Source organism: Cadophora gregata (assembly GCF_030347475.1).
Source record: "Cadophora gregata isolate MNR1 chromosome Unknown scaffold_15, whole genome shotgun sequence".
Taxonomy (NCBI): domain Eukaryota; kingdom Fungi; phylum Ascomycota; class Leotiomycetes; order Helotiales; family Ploettnerulaceae; genus Cadophora; species Cadophora gregata.
In genome coordinates this window covers 483,082-496,739 of record NW_026695938.1, presented here as the reverse complement: position 1 = coordinate 496,739, position 13,658 = coordinate 483,082, and the positions used below count along the sequence as shown (strand labels likewise).

The 13,658-nt window shown below is 47.7% G+C and overlaps 6 protein-coding genes and 1 non-coding gene across 7 annotated transcripts; 6 read left to right on the top strand and 1 right to left on the bottom strand.

Annotated features, from left to right (window-relative positions):
• Positions 1 to 913: 913 nt before the first annotated feature.
• ONS95_004806 (uncharacterized protein) lies at positions 914 to 2,074 on the top strand (the record flags this gene model as incomplete). Its single annotated transcript, XM_058498182.1, has 1 exon — positions 914 to 2,074. The coding sequence occupies one exon, from the start codon at positions 914 to 916 to the stop codon at positions 1,676 to 1,678; it is 765 nt and encodes a 254-aa protein (XP_058351692.1). The 3' UTR covers positions 1,679 to 2,074.
• Positions 2,075 to 2,295: 221 nt separating this feature from the next.
• Positions 2,296 to 5,119, bottom strand: HSP78 (chaperone ATPase hsp78; the record flags this gene model as incomplete). The annotated part of the gene is made up of 6 exons (XM_058498181.1): positions 2,296 to 2,630; positions 2,689 to 3,496; positions 3,550 to 3,845; positions 3,901 to 3,991; positions 4,072 to 4,178; positions 4,387 to 5,119. The coding sequence occupies 6 exons, from the start codon at positions 5,117 to 5,119 to the stop codon at positions 2,296 to 2,298; spliced, it is 2,370 nt and encodes a 789-aa protein (XP_058351691.1).
• A 379-nt stretch (positions 5,120 to 5,498) lies between these two features.
• On the top strand, positions 5,499 to 6,635 carry EFB1 (Translation elongation factor 1 beta; the record flags this gene model as incomplete). The annotated part of the gene is made up of 5 exons (XM_058498180.1): positions 5,499 to 5,538; positions 5,628 to 5,667; positions 5,921 to 6,300; positions 6,356 to 6,564; positions 6,615 to 6,635. 5 exons carry the CDS (start codon positions 5,499 to 5,501, stop codon positions 6,633 to 6,635), a joined length of 690 nt encoding a protein of 229 aa, XP_058351690.1.
• Positions 6,636 to 7,048: 413 nt separating this feature from the next.
• On the top strand, positions 7,049 to 7,562 carry ONS95_004803 (uncharacterized protein; the record flags this gene model as incomplete). Its single annotated transcript, XM_058498179.1, has 2 exons — positions 7,049 to 7,104; positions 7,163 to 7,562. 2 exons carry the CDS (start codon positions 7,049 to 7,051, stop codon positions 7,560 to 7,562), a joined length of 456 nt encoding a protein of 151 aa, XP_058351689.1.
• A 361-nt stretch (positions 7,563 to 7,923) lies between these two features.
• On the top strand, positions 7,924 to 10,954 carry MSH5 (MutS protein msh5; the record flags this gene model as incomplete). Its single annotated transcript, XM_058498178.1, has 4 exons — positions 7,924 to 8,440; positions 8,494 to 8,711; positions 8,761 to 9,784; positions 9,843 to 10,954. The coding sequence occupies 4 exons, from the start codon at positions 7,924 to 7,926 to the stop codon at positions 10,952 to 10,954; spliced, it is 2,871 nt and encodes a 956-aa protein (XP_058351688.1).
• Positions 10,955 to 12,221: 1,267 nt separating this feature from the next.
• On the top strand, positions 12,222 to 12,572 carry ONS95_004801 (uncharacterized protein; the record flags this gene model as incomplete). The annotated part of the gene is made up of 2 exons (XM_058498177.1): positions 12,222 to 12,278; positions 12,330 to 12,572. The coding sequence occupies 2 exons, from the start codon at positions 12,222 to 12,224 to the stop codon at positions 12,570 to 12,572; spliced, it is 300 nt and encodes a 99-aa protein (XP_058351687.1).
• A 419-nt stretch (positions 12,573 to 12,991) lies between these two features.
• Positions 12,992 to 13,083, top strand: ONS95_004800. Its single transcript has one exon. It is a non-coding gene; the product is annotated as a tRNA-Arg (tRNA).
• The last annotated feature ends 575 nt before the right edge of the window (positions 13,084 to 13,658 follow it).

Below are 13,658 nucleotides of genomic sequence, written 5' to 3'. Positions count from 1 at the left end.
CGACGTCAGCCGCATAGTCCAATATCACATATACAATAGCTTTCATTTACCAGTCCGGACATTGACTGCAAGTGTAAACTCTGATCGGCCATTAGTTCGACCATAGCAGTTCGACAGCTGTGCTCCAATAATTAATAGACTTCAGCAAAAATGAGGCTGCCGAGGCGCAATGCTGCATCAGAAGCTCACGTCGAGCGACATGGATTCAAGGTGTTCACAGCTCACCTCAAGGGCAGCTTCCTATTCGTCAAATGATCAAGCTCTTGGGCTCCGATATCGTAGGGCAGATTTGGAACCCTCCTGTTGCTTGGATTCCCGCTCGCAAGAGAAGCTCCATGCTGGTCGCCTCGCTGCACCTTGTCCGCTTGGCACCATCCCCCCGGGCGTAAACATGTCATCATGAAGATCAGGAAGGAATCCGACTTTCGAAGCCACCGGTCTTGCAGCTGTAGTGTTTCAGGTGACCAAACCTCATCACTGGAAGCGTCACGAGCCGTCTTCGGCCTAATTCCGCTCAGTATCAAACGTGTAGCCGACAATCAATATGGGAGTCACAACAAAATCCAATATATAACATCTTGCCGACACCCTTTTCCTCTTGTTTAGATCAGTAACCTTTCTTAATAATAAACTTATCATCATTTTACATAACGTATAATAGCAACGAATCGTCTACCATTCTCCTTCTAGATCTGTATTCTATCTACTACCACCGCAGTCTTCCCTCAGAATCGTGTATGCGCTTTTGGTCACTTTCCAGCCTCTTGGACCAAGTACAGCCGCCAACCTGTCTTCCCTGTTGATAAGCCTCGTTCTCCTTCCTTATATCCCACCTTAGTAAGCGCAAGCGATCTATTCTTGGCCAGCCTTCTCTGACAATCGCAGTAAGCGGTGGCCTTTTCGAGCATTAAATATGGCCTTCCCAGACCACAACGAGGCCGAGGGCCATGCCCAATATGAGCACTTCAATGATTGGGCATGTCACAGATGCTTCAAGAAGATCTCGGCTAGTCGTCCTCCGGTCTTCAACGCAGACAATTGCAGCTGTGACGAAGTGGCACTTTTCCATGCTGGCAGCGCCGGTTACTATTCTGAGCCAGTGACCTACGAATACCCATCATACAATGTTGAAACCACAACCCCTTATCACAACCAAGCCCAATCCGTGGCTTCTTCCTCAGACTCAGTCCCGTGCCCAGAAGGCCCAGAGCGCGAGAATCCCGACCTGAAAGTCGGAAACGCCTACCTGCCCTTGTTGGAAGCCCAATCAGGATTGAACGAGAGACAACACCAACGCACGGCATCCTTTCACTCTGACCTCTCCTACCCACTCCAGCGGTTCCTCGGAGAAATGAAGACCTACTCACCAGCCACCTACGATACCGAGCATCTCGACCGCAAGTCCAACTCCAACTTTCTTTCCCAGGAGATCCACCTCCAATCTTCCAAGAAAGCAAAGAAGGGGAGCCCACACAGCAAGCTGAGTTGGATGAGTGAAAGCTCCGGAAGTAATGACGCCAGCGTCTCAAGCTGGGGTATGGATGCACTTACTGGAGCAGGGATGTGGGATGATCGAAGTGGGTATGGGAAAACGGAAAATGGAGGGTATGGGTACGCGATGCATTTGAGTGGTATGACTGAGAGCGCTGTGTTTGATGATGATGAGAAGATGATTTGATGATGTGAATATACGATTATACTGGGATAAGAGGTTTTTATGGTTGGAGTTTTAGGTCTTCTCTTCATTTGTTGCTTTGTCCTCTGTGATTTTGGGACTCTGGCTCGAGTTTGGTTGTATAAGATACCCGTCGTTACTCTAGACGATTGTTGTTATTTCTGTTGGGTAGTTGTCCATGCTTGGCTCTCTTTCTTTGGCTGCTCTTCTTTCTATGTATCATATCTGTTTTGAAACTTTGCTTGGGAGGCTTCTTCTTGGGGCGGCTTGTTCTTGGGTGGCTTTCTCGGTTGCTGTTTTGGGTTTCTTATGGCCATCAGGCTTGTACTCGTATGTGCGATTATCCTGTACGAGTTTAGGAACGCTTCATGTCAGATTTATGAAAACTTTTCGAATGATCATATGTCTCCTACAGTGTGACCAGTGACAGATCATCAATTAAGTCGCAACTATACTCTTGTCCTCTAATGAACAAAGGGAGCGGAGAGAAGTAAATGTATAGACACCTCCCACAACTCCATTCCATACCCAACACCATCGCCAAGAGAGAAGAGATCCAACCCAAGGCCGCTAGCAAGTCATTAATATTTTACATCCGCCAAACTCCATCGCTTCGTACATTATACACTGATTTCCAATCCATCTTTCTCCCCATTTACTTTTACAATCGCCGTATCACCCATCTTCAACTCACCCCTAATGATCTTATCTGCCATCCTATTCCCAATCTCCTTACTAATCAATCTATTTAGCGGTCTCGCACCGAATCTGGGATCGTAGCCGCGCTCTGCAAGCCAGTCCCGTACTGTGTCATCGACGGAAAGGTTTATGCGGCGATCGTCGAGGCGGACTTGTAGTTCTTTGAGGCGGATATCAACGATATCGCGGAGAGCAGTGGTGGAGAGCCGCTTGAAAATGATGAACTCATCAATGCGGTTGAGAAATTCTGGAGCGTCTGTTGTGTTCGTCAGTTTTCTGAAATATGTCATATTCAAAGATGAGGGTCAACTTACAGTTGTTATTAACGACATCCATAACTGCATTGCGGACTTCAGGTGCGATATCTCCGTTCGGCTCCTCGTGGTACGGATGGAGCGCATTATTTCCTACCAATATATCGGCACCAAGATTCGATGTGAAAACTATCAGCGTGTTTCGAAAGTCGATTTTATGGCCTTGGGCATCGGTCAGGAAGCCTTCGTCTAGAACCTGTAATAGCAATGCCGAGATGTCTCGGTGGGCTTTTTCGAATTCGTCGAACAAGAGCACAGCGTAAGGCTTGCGTCGAACGGCTTCAGTGAGCTGTCCAGCATCATCGTAGCCAACGTATCCTGCAGGACTGCCAATGAGCCTGGAAATCGTGTGTTTCTCCTGGAACTCGCTCATATCGAAACGGACCACAGCCGACTCGGTAGAGAACAAAAAGTTGGCTAGCTTCTTGCAAAGTTCTGTCTTCCCCACTCCTGTGGGACCAAGGAAGAAGAACGATGCCAGAGGTCTGTTCTCTCCGTTCAGCCCAGCACGTTGCATGCGTACGGCGTTAGCGACGGCCTTGAGAGCTTCGTCTTGGCCGCGGACGGACTCCCGTAAGGAGTCTTCCATGTGAATGAGCTTTTCCGCATGGCCTGAAGTTAGTTTGGACACTGGTATACCTGTCACTCGAGATACGACTGCCGCAATATCGTCCGCGGTCACTGATTCGTGGATCAGGGTGCCATCGCTGGATTCTGTAGCGGACTCTCCATCCGTGGGAAGCTTGGCTTCGAGTGCTGGGATGACCGAGTATCGAAGTTCTCCAGCACGGCCAAAGTTATTCTCCCGCTGATTGGTGTCAGTGCATTCAAAATTATAAACCATGGAAACAAGGGACTTACTTGAGCTTGATCCAACTCAACGCGAGCCTTTTCTAAGTCTTCCTTGACCTTCTTGACCTGATCAATTTCTGCACGTTCTTTCTCCCATTTTTCTGTAAGCTTTGCTGTCTCTTCCTGGCATTCTTTGAGCGTTGCTTGAAGCTTTTCTCGACGTTCTCGGCTGGCAACGTCTGTTTCTTTCCGGAGACTCTCGAGCTCAATTTGAAGGGTCATAACTCGTTGGTCGAGACGCATTATGTCTTCTGGTTTGCTTTCTTGCTGCAGGCGGAGTGCGCTGGCGGCTTCGTCCATCAGGTCTAGTAGGGGAGTTAGCACAAGGCATGCACTACAGGTATTATGGGGTGAACAAACCAATAGCTTTGTCTGGTAAGAAGCGATCTGTAATGTAGCGATTGCTATAAGTTGCTGCTGCGACAAGTGCCCCATCTGTTATTCTTACACCCTGTTCTGGTCAGCATTCATATTGCAAAAAGACACAACACGACTGCGTTATAGCAACGATTGTTCTGCGACGGAACTTACATGATGAACCTCATATTTTGATTTTATACCTCGCAATATACTGATGGTGTCTTGAATATTTGGCTCGTCGACTTGAATGGGTTGGAAGCGCCTGGCTAAGGCAACATCTACGAGAATGTTAGAGCAATATTCTTAGACTTTCGTGAGAAGGAAATGAGGAATCTGGGAGAGAACTTGGTTCTACATCATTTCACGATGACATTATGACTTAGCTGGAAATTTCCAGCTCGACATGACAGGAAATTGCAATGCGGTTATATATCTTGATGCTACGGACATGCTGGAAGCTTATAAAAAAGAGACCCTGTGGCTTACCCTTTTCTATGCTGCGGTACTCATTTAGAGTAGTTGCACCACAGCATTGAAGCTCTCCTCTTGAAAGAGCAGGTTTCAAGAGGTTGCTAGCATCTATGCTGCCCTCAGACTTTCCAAGCCCGAGAAGAGTATGAAGCTCGTCAACGAACAATATTACTCCGCCATGAGCCTCTTGCACTTCACTCAGTACCTTCTTCAGGCGTTCTTCGAAATCGCCACGAAACTTCGCGCCGGCAATCAGTTGTCCAAGATCCAGCGAGATGACTCTCTTCTCTTTGATGCTCTCTGGCACATCACCTCGAATGATTCGCTGTGCCAAACCTTCAAGTATGGCTGTCTTTCCCGTCCCGGCAGATCCAATGAGAACCGGGTTGTTCTTTGTGCGTCTTGACAGAACTTGAATGGTTCGGTGTATCTCTGAATCCCTTCCAATGACTGGATCGAGCTTCCCAGCCTTCGCCCGGGCCGTCAAATCAACGCCGTATGTTTCCAGCGCGGACTTCTCCTCGCCACCTCCTCCCAAATCCATGCGATGGGTCCCTCCTGGAGGATGTGGTCGGCCATTACCATATGTTCTTAAAACCACTACCGGCGACAAGTTTCGTGCTGGAAGATTGGCACTCCTTCGAAGAGCTGCGGTGTTGAGGGTCGGCCCATAGAGACGAAGTGCTCTGCTGGTTGAAGCTGCATTGGCAATGCGCCGCGCAGGAATCCGGATCTGCGATAAATTCATTTTGTCAATCAATATTTTTCATGTAAAGAGCGAGAATGGAAGAAGAAAAGTCGTGAATTCATTTCATGATTTCTGTTGTGGTGGGCTTTTACTTATGCGTGGCATGAGACGACATGGGAAGTTACTCGCATGTTCTCGAAAACATACCGACTTTCGAGCAAGCTCCACGGCAGAAGTCCGGTAGCGCGAGCACGCTAAGCCTGTTATATGTTAGCCAATCAAAGTGGTCTCAGCCGCCACCTTTCGTTAGCTTGCGGTGGTGGGCACTTTCGCCAGCAACATCAAAAAATTCCCCAACCCCACTACGAACTACAAACATCCTCTTTAATCCTCCTCCACCTTCACCTGTACCTGTACCCAAGTGCATCAAATCGTCACCATGGGTTTCACCGATTTCCTCTCAGATGCTGGTCTCAGCGGTAAGTTCACGTCCTGCGACACGACTGCAATGCGGTCAACTCTGTTGATTGCTCCTTGTGTTTGTTGACGCAGTGCTGATGTGACTCAGTTCTCAACAGCTGGTTGACCACCCGTTCATACATTGTTGGGTATGTATACAGTTCCTTTGCAGTCGATTTTTCCGGTCCTCAAAAGGCGGGGAAGTTGTTTTTGCTTGCGACAGCCAGTCGTTCTTTCCTCGACCACTTATTATGATGAGCAAAATTGGTCCGTGTTACTGAGCGGCCTCAAGAACCGTATTATGGCGAGACACCAAGCATGAAAATGCATCTCTGATTTTATCCGCGCCACACGTTATCTTGTTGGACTGATTTCCTACACAGAATGCTGACAGTATTCCAGATACGCTCCATCCCAAGCCGACGTTGCATCCTTCAAGGCTCTCACAACCGCCCCAGACTCTGCCAAGTACCCACACGCAGCAAGATGGTACAAGCACATCGCTTCATACACAGAGGAATTCGCCACTCTCCCTGGTGACGCTTCCAAGGCATACACAACTTATGGTCCAGATGTCGCAGAGGTCACTCTAAACCCAGCCAAGGCACCAGCCGCCGAGGAGGAGGATGATGAAGTCGACTTGTTTGGCAGTGATGATGAGGAGGAGGATGCTGAGGCTGAGAGGATCAGAAATGAGCGTCTAGCAGAATATCGCAAGAAGAAGGAGGGTAAGACTAAGCCTGCTGCTAAGTCTGTTGTCACTATGGATGTTAAGCCTTGGGGTAAGCCACGAATATCAGCGCTTTCAAAATCATATCTTGCTAACCGTTCTGATAGATGATGAGACCGACATGAAGGAGCTCGAGGCATCCGTTCGTGGCATTGAGAAGGAAGGTCTTGTCTGGGGCGCTTCCAAGCTTGTCGCTGTTGGTTTCGGTATCAAGAAGTTGCAGATTAACTTGGTCATCGAGGATGACAAGATTGGTCTCTCCGAGTTGCAAGAGGAGATTGAGGAGTTCGAGGATTACGTCCAATCGACCGATATCGTAAGTCTCCATCCGGCTAACCGTATTTCATGGATGCTAATGGTGGACAGGTGGCTATGCAAAAGTTGTAGACGGGTTTTCGGACTTTTAGACCATGTTGACCTGCCTAAATTTGGCATTCTCGTTTTGATATCAGGCCGCTGGTTATCATGGTTCTTTGCTTGATGAGAAGATGATTTTGCCTGACGAATGACATAACGATCATTATGGGCAGTAACTTAAATGAAATAAAAGCTTTCTTCTCAACCCTTGCCTGAAGCTGATGAAATAAAAGCTTTCTTCTCATTTCTTGCCTGAAGCCGATTTGTGACATGGAAATATTTGGTGACTTTTGACCTGATTTGTTGCTCTGGCCCAGCCCGCTACGCCGCTTATTTTGCGGCTCCATCAAGCCCACCTCCAAAGCTACCTTAACCTTGACTGCACATGTCCAGCTAACCCCTCTCACCTCCTTTACCGCCCAACCACTGCACACTCTGCCAAAATGACCTGGTTATCGAAATCGATTACTGGCCTGGGCTTGCTGTTTCTGGCTCACGCGTATGTACTTTACCAATATTCAAACCGAAGTCTAGCTAACCAGAACACCACGTAACAGCTGCTACTCTGCTCATGAACATTCAGCTCTGCACTCTGCAAGCACAGCAGCCCTGTCATCCATTTCGGCACATAGTACTGCGTCACTGAACGTATCATCACTACCGATCGACATCTCGATTGAAACGATAGTCGCCATCTTCACGGTCTGCTTAGGTCTTGTACTTGGGACGCCAGAGCTCCGTCCGATACAATGGCGCGTCTGGGCTGGCAAGATTGAGCGCGAGGGAGAGGCAGGATTTGCAAATAACGACGGAGAGGTAGACAAGGACTATGTTGGCAATCCGTTCAGACTTCTGGAGAGTCGGCCAGGATTTGTAGACATTCGAAAGCAGAGGAAGGAATTTGCGGCATGGGTACGGGATGGTGGTGGGAACATTTCCGAGGCGCCCAAAAGCTAGAATAAGGCTCTGGAATACGCTTGGAAGTCGTGTCTGTTCGAAGAATGATGGTATTGATTGCATGGGCAGTCGCCGCTCCTGCCTTGGGCAAGCTGGACAGCGGCTTGTAAGAAATGAGGATCGTATGCACAACCATTAGACAAATGGTGGGGCATCTAATTGTTACCAATTGTCTGTTTTTAACGAGGATAAAGTATGTAATTGCTTTTCTCTTTACTTCTTACTTTATTGATGAAAGTGGTAGCCAGCGGTGGTTGGCACCGGCGACTTCCTTTTCCGTTCACCTCACTTTCAACCCCGTCTTCTACTTCTCTGTACATCTCCATTCCAATCCAGGCCATCCACTCTCAAACAGCCCAGGATGGTATACAAGCGTCGCCGAGTGGGCAGTGGAGCATCTTCTCATTACTCTGCTTCGTCTCGCCCACAGTCACTCTCACGATTGAGCTCTGTTCCAAATAATCTTGCCGCTTCGTCCCCTGCACTTCCATCTCTCCGTCGTCAGAACAGGAATTTCTCGAGAGCTTCTAGTTCGCAACCATTTGTATTCTCCTCCCAGCGCGACCGAGATGTTGTCCGCGCAGAAGTATTCGAAACTGAAGCAGAAATTGAAGCCCGTGAGAACACGGACGCTGTCAACGAGATCATTATGGCGATTGACTTGAAGGATGGGGGCACAATTGGATGCGCATACTACGCTGCCAGAGAAGAGAAGCTCTTTATGGTGGCGGACGTCAAGATGGCAGGTCTCGATATTATCGACACTCTCAAGCTGCATGTGCAGCCAACCGTCGTCCTGATTAGCACTCGGTCAGATGAAAAGCTGGAGAACCACCTTTGCAAGGATGCTCGAGGAATCGATCGACGAGATGAAGCAAGTACGTTGACAATGCTCTGCTATCATTGCTATGACTCACTGTTCCTTCTTCAGATGACATTTTTGGCTCCTATGTGCTTGACGCGCGCCCTGCCTCCGAGTTCTCTTCTTATAAAGCCAAATTAAAACTGCTCAATCTAGACTTCGCTGGTGATGGGCCATCAAATTTCGCCTTTACAACCCCTGGAGACAATATGGGTGGAGATACGCCGAACGACATGGGCAAACTCATGAGGCTTGCAGGCTGGATTGACCTTGATAGTGAGCTCACGGTATGTTGGCACTCAAAGGCATATTTCGGTGGAGGCTAATACAATCTAGCTTGGATGCGCAGGTGCCGTGATGGAATACCTAGGACGACGGAGGAGTGTTGACTACTTACCAAATGACGAAGAAGCTCTGGTAGCCTTTCGAATCCGTGCCGTTGAAACGTTCGCACTCTCGGATTTGATGTACATCAATACCGATACATTAGTATCACTCCAGATTATTCAGTCTGAAAGACATCCGAATTCACACATGCAAGGCCCGAACCAGGCAACCTCGGGAGCGAAGGAAAGCCTTTCTGTTTACGGGCTGTTCTCCAGACTTGCTCATACCCCGCAAGGAAAACAGAAGCTGCGGCAAATATTTCTACGACCTAGTTTGGACTTACGAATCATCAAAGAAAGGCTGAAAACAACAAGCACATTGCTTCAGCCAGAGAATTCGCCTCTTCTGGACCAGATGGTAAGAGGCTTCAAGAGGATCAAAGACGTGCGATCGGTCATGGTGCACCTACATAAAGGCACCAGTGGCAGAGGTATCCGCAACGGTGTGTGGGCGAATCTGCAAAATTTCACTTTTTACTGTTTGCAAGTCCTTGAAGCTGTCAGCGAGTTGAAAGGTAGTCGGGATCTTGTGGTCACTGCCAACATCTTGAACCAGATACAGGGTGCTCATCTCACTGCAATTGGCACCATGATTGAAGAAGTTGTCGATTTTAAACAATCAGTGGAACAGCACCGCACTGTCGTCAAACAAGGGGTTGATGCTGAACTAGACAACATGAAGAGAACCTATGATGGTCTTGACAGTATGCTTACTCAAGTTGCCACCGAGGTCTCACATACCGTGCCAGAATGGGCAGCTCAATACGTATCCAACTGCATTTTCTTTCCGCAACTTGGATTTCTCACGGTTGTCCCCCTCGACCCGGAGACAGGTAAAGGAAAATATGAGGGTGAGGGAGTGGAGAACGATATATGGGAGAGGATGTTTACCAGTAATGACATGGGCTACTATAAAAACAACAGAATGAAAGAACTAGACGCTTTCTTTGGAGATATATTTGGACTCATTTGTGGTAGGTTACAATGTTGTCAAACTTTCATCTCATCTATCTGAAGCTAATACATGTCCAGACAAGGAGATTGAAATCCTGCACAGCCTAGCCATCAGAACCCTAGAGCATGAGCAATTTCTCTTAACTGCGTCAGAACTATGCGGAGAACTTGATAGTCTTGTCGCTTTAGCTTTGGGTGCGCGCAAGTACGGCTACAATCGACCTGAGATGACGGCTAGGAATGTTCTACAAATCAGAGGCGGCCGCCATCCCTTGCAAGAGCTGACCGTTCCAGCGTACATCGCTAATAGCTGCTTCCTTGCTGGAGGTCCTGGAGATGAGGATGACGCTAGCCATTCTGAGGATAATTCAGACATCATGTCAACAGTCAAGGACAGTACAGAAGATCCTAGCATGCTCATTATGACAGGCCCTAATTATTCTGGAAAAAGCGTCTATCTCAAGCAGAACGCCTTGATAGTTTACATGGCTCATATCGGGAGCTACGTTCCTGCAGACACAGCAACAATCGGACTGACTGATAAGATATTGACGAGAATTGCAACCCGAGAAAGTGTATCAAAGAATCAGAGCGCCTTCATGATTGATCTGCAGCAAATTGCTTTGGCCCTGACGCTGGCCACTAATAGGACTCTGCTGGTGGTTGACGAGTTTGGCAAGGGCACAAATTCCTATGACGGTGCTGGTCTATGTTGTGGTGTTCTTGAATATCTTCTCAGTCTTGAGAGACACCAGCCAAAGGTGCTCGCAGCAACCCACTTCCATGAAATATTCGAAAATGGATACTTACTGGAGAAGCCTGAGTTGTCCTTTGGCCACATGGAAGTTCGTGTGGATCATGTCGCTGAAGCCATTGAAGACCAGGTCACGTACCTCTACAATTTCGTGCCGAGCCGAAGCAACTCAAGCTTTGGAACTACTTGTGCCCTGATGAACGGCATAGATCCAGCCATTGTGGACAGAGCTGAAGAATTGATCCTGATGGCAGCTCGAGGCGAGGATCTGGTCCTCGCATGTTCGGCAATGAGTCCAGATGATGCTCAAAATTACGAAGAAGCGGAACAAATCGGCAGAAGATTTATCGAGAAAGAATTGCCACACCCAGAGGACCAGCGTCGAGACGGAATCGCTATCCGAAGTTTTCTAAATGATGTTTTAGCTGTGGATTGAAGATAGTGGGTATAGACTGTTGCGAGGTGAAATTTTGTTCTCATGTCTGCTATTAAATTCCAGTGATACTGCCGTTGATATCTTGCAATATGGAAAGCTAGCTTGTCTCGCTGCAACGAACTCCTCTAAACTGGCTAGTTTACCATATTATTGCTCTGAAAATCTGACAACACCTTCTGACTGTCCGAACAGCTTCAGTTTCGTGATGGGACGATCTTGGTCTTCAAACAGTGGTTTTGGGTTTAAGCGAAAGCCACGAAACAGGGCTTCAATCCGATAATTACACGGCACTTGCCTGCTCACTGATCGCCAAGAAACCCTCCCAGAAAGTTGCATTAATAAGACCAGTTTCACGGGTATCCGTCATGACACATGATTGTCGTTTAGGACAAGGAGCAAACACACCGAGGAAGCGCCTTCGACACGTTGCACATGAGTCGAGGCTGTCGAGTCACCATCACTTCTCGCGACTCTGAAGCTGCTGGGCCAGAGTGATATGAGTAAATCGCTTTCTCCATAATCAATATCCCTCCAAGATTTCACCTGGTCCTTCAGTATCGAAAGCAGACAGGAGAATGTTGCACGTTCCAAATCACGCAGGAAGTTGGCAGGCTTTGAACGCAGCCTTGCGTGATATGTCATGTTGACACACGGCACACCAATTATTCATTGGAGCCGATCGTTGATGCGACTTTGTTTTGACCTGACTCTTCGTCTACTTCTCAGCCTCGCTTAAGCGTGAGCGATATCATCCTGTCACTGATGCATGTATCAGAAACAACTTGCAGGCGAAAACCTGGAAGTGATTATGTCACTCCTCAAATCTCTCCTGCTTCTTGCTGGTAGAAAGGTTTCCCAAAATAGCCGATCTGCACGCTCGACTCGCTCCACTTGCAAGGTTAGTCGTTGTCATGGCATAACAAATCTTTGGTCGATGCTGGCATCTGGCGGTGTTTGTGGCAGATCAGTTACGCGGTCCAATATGATTCTCATGCTCTAAGGATTTGTACCGATCCATCAGTAGAGCTGGACTGTAGGCACACCACATTGTTTGGGATAGTACTACTATATTTCGGATCGGGTAGATTCTGCGTTGGGCAAATGGACCGGAACGTCCAGGATATAAGTATTGCATGGCATCTCATGGATTTTCTTTCTCGCAACTAACATAAAAATTTCCCACGACAGCACTTCATTATCAGAGTCGTTCACTGTTCATCTAACAACAGTCACTTCACAGCAGACACCGTACATGCAATTTTTCAACATGCAATACTCAAGCGTCATCATCACAGTCTTGGCGGCAAGTGTTGTAAATGCTCAGGTTAGCATACACGTTCCAGAATACACAGGAGCAAATGTTAATAAGATGTAGTCTGCCACCCATTCTGCAGAAGACACCAAGGAAACTGGCAAATCAAACTCCACAGCAGGCGGCAAAGCCTCACCGACAGGATCAACTCCCAAAGCAACCGGAACAGCGAGAGGAAACTCCACCAATACAACAACCGGCCCACCAGTGCAAGTGAGTGGCAACAGCGCCGACTCGCTGATGTCGCAAGGTGGAGGTATGGTCACAATTGCAGGACTTGGTGTTGCGTTCGCGTTGTTCATGTAATGAGTTGGATGGTTGGGGCAGCTTGGGTTCAAGGCGTAGGAAAAATTGCAGCTTGGGGGGCACAATTTGCTCTTTCAGGTTGGAGCAGGGCTCTGGGAGTTGGGATATACGAATACTCATTTAAGCAGCATTTATGAGGAGTCTTTCTGGATAATGAAATGAAATTCACGACCACATATGCTCCAGATTCCTCGGGCAGATCCACCTCAAACTCTGCATTCCGCTGACCCACATTTAGCGGCTACCTGCAGTTCCCAAAGCTTGATCCATTGCGGAACGAAAAATTCTGTCATTGAGTGAGCACGCTTGACTCACTTTGTATTGTGTCGTTGAATCTTCGGGAACTATCAGGAAGGCTTTGCAGTGGAGATTCTCAGCGTATATATCTTTCCAATTAATCATTCTGACTACATCAACATGGTCGGCTGGCCCAATGGCAAGGCGCTTGACTACGAAGAATGAAAACATTCTGGCTATCAAGAGATTGCAGGTTCGATCCCTGCGTCGATCAATAGAAACATTTCTTTTTGCTTTTGTTGCCTACACCTTCATCATGTGAAGCTGATCAGACCTTTTTTCCTGGAGCTTAGAATTGCTGATTTTGACTATACTATAGGGCTGGGTATAGGAGAAGTCAAGAGATGAATGGATGATGTTGTATTTGAAGATTTTCTCTGTGTGCCTGACCACCTTTTTGGTCGTCTGCTGTGTGCATTTTTCATGTGGAAGCAAATATCTTCAGGATCACCAAAAAAAAGTTAAGCGAGAAAGCACAGGACAAAGCGATGTCCAGTAACTATCATCATGACATGCTAAGGCGAAGTTCTAGACAGAGCATGATGGCTTCACTCCAAATTCTTAGTACTCATCTTCACTGTTGCAAGCTATTTATTTAGTTTCCCTCTCTGAAATATGCTCGGCGACGAGATCAGAAGTGTTGGGTGGGGCACTTGCAAGTTGACCGACTCGCGTAGCCTTCCCTCCAATCGCTCGCTCTTATCATAAGTCTTAACTTATCACACAGCTTCATATTCCTCAGCAGGGCCTTCAACAATCAGACGATGAGACCCTAGGTAGCTCTGAGCC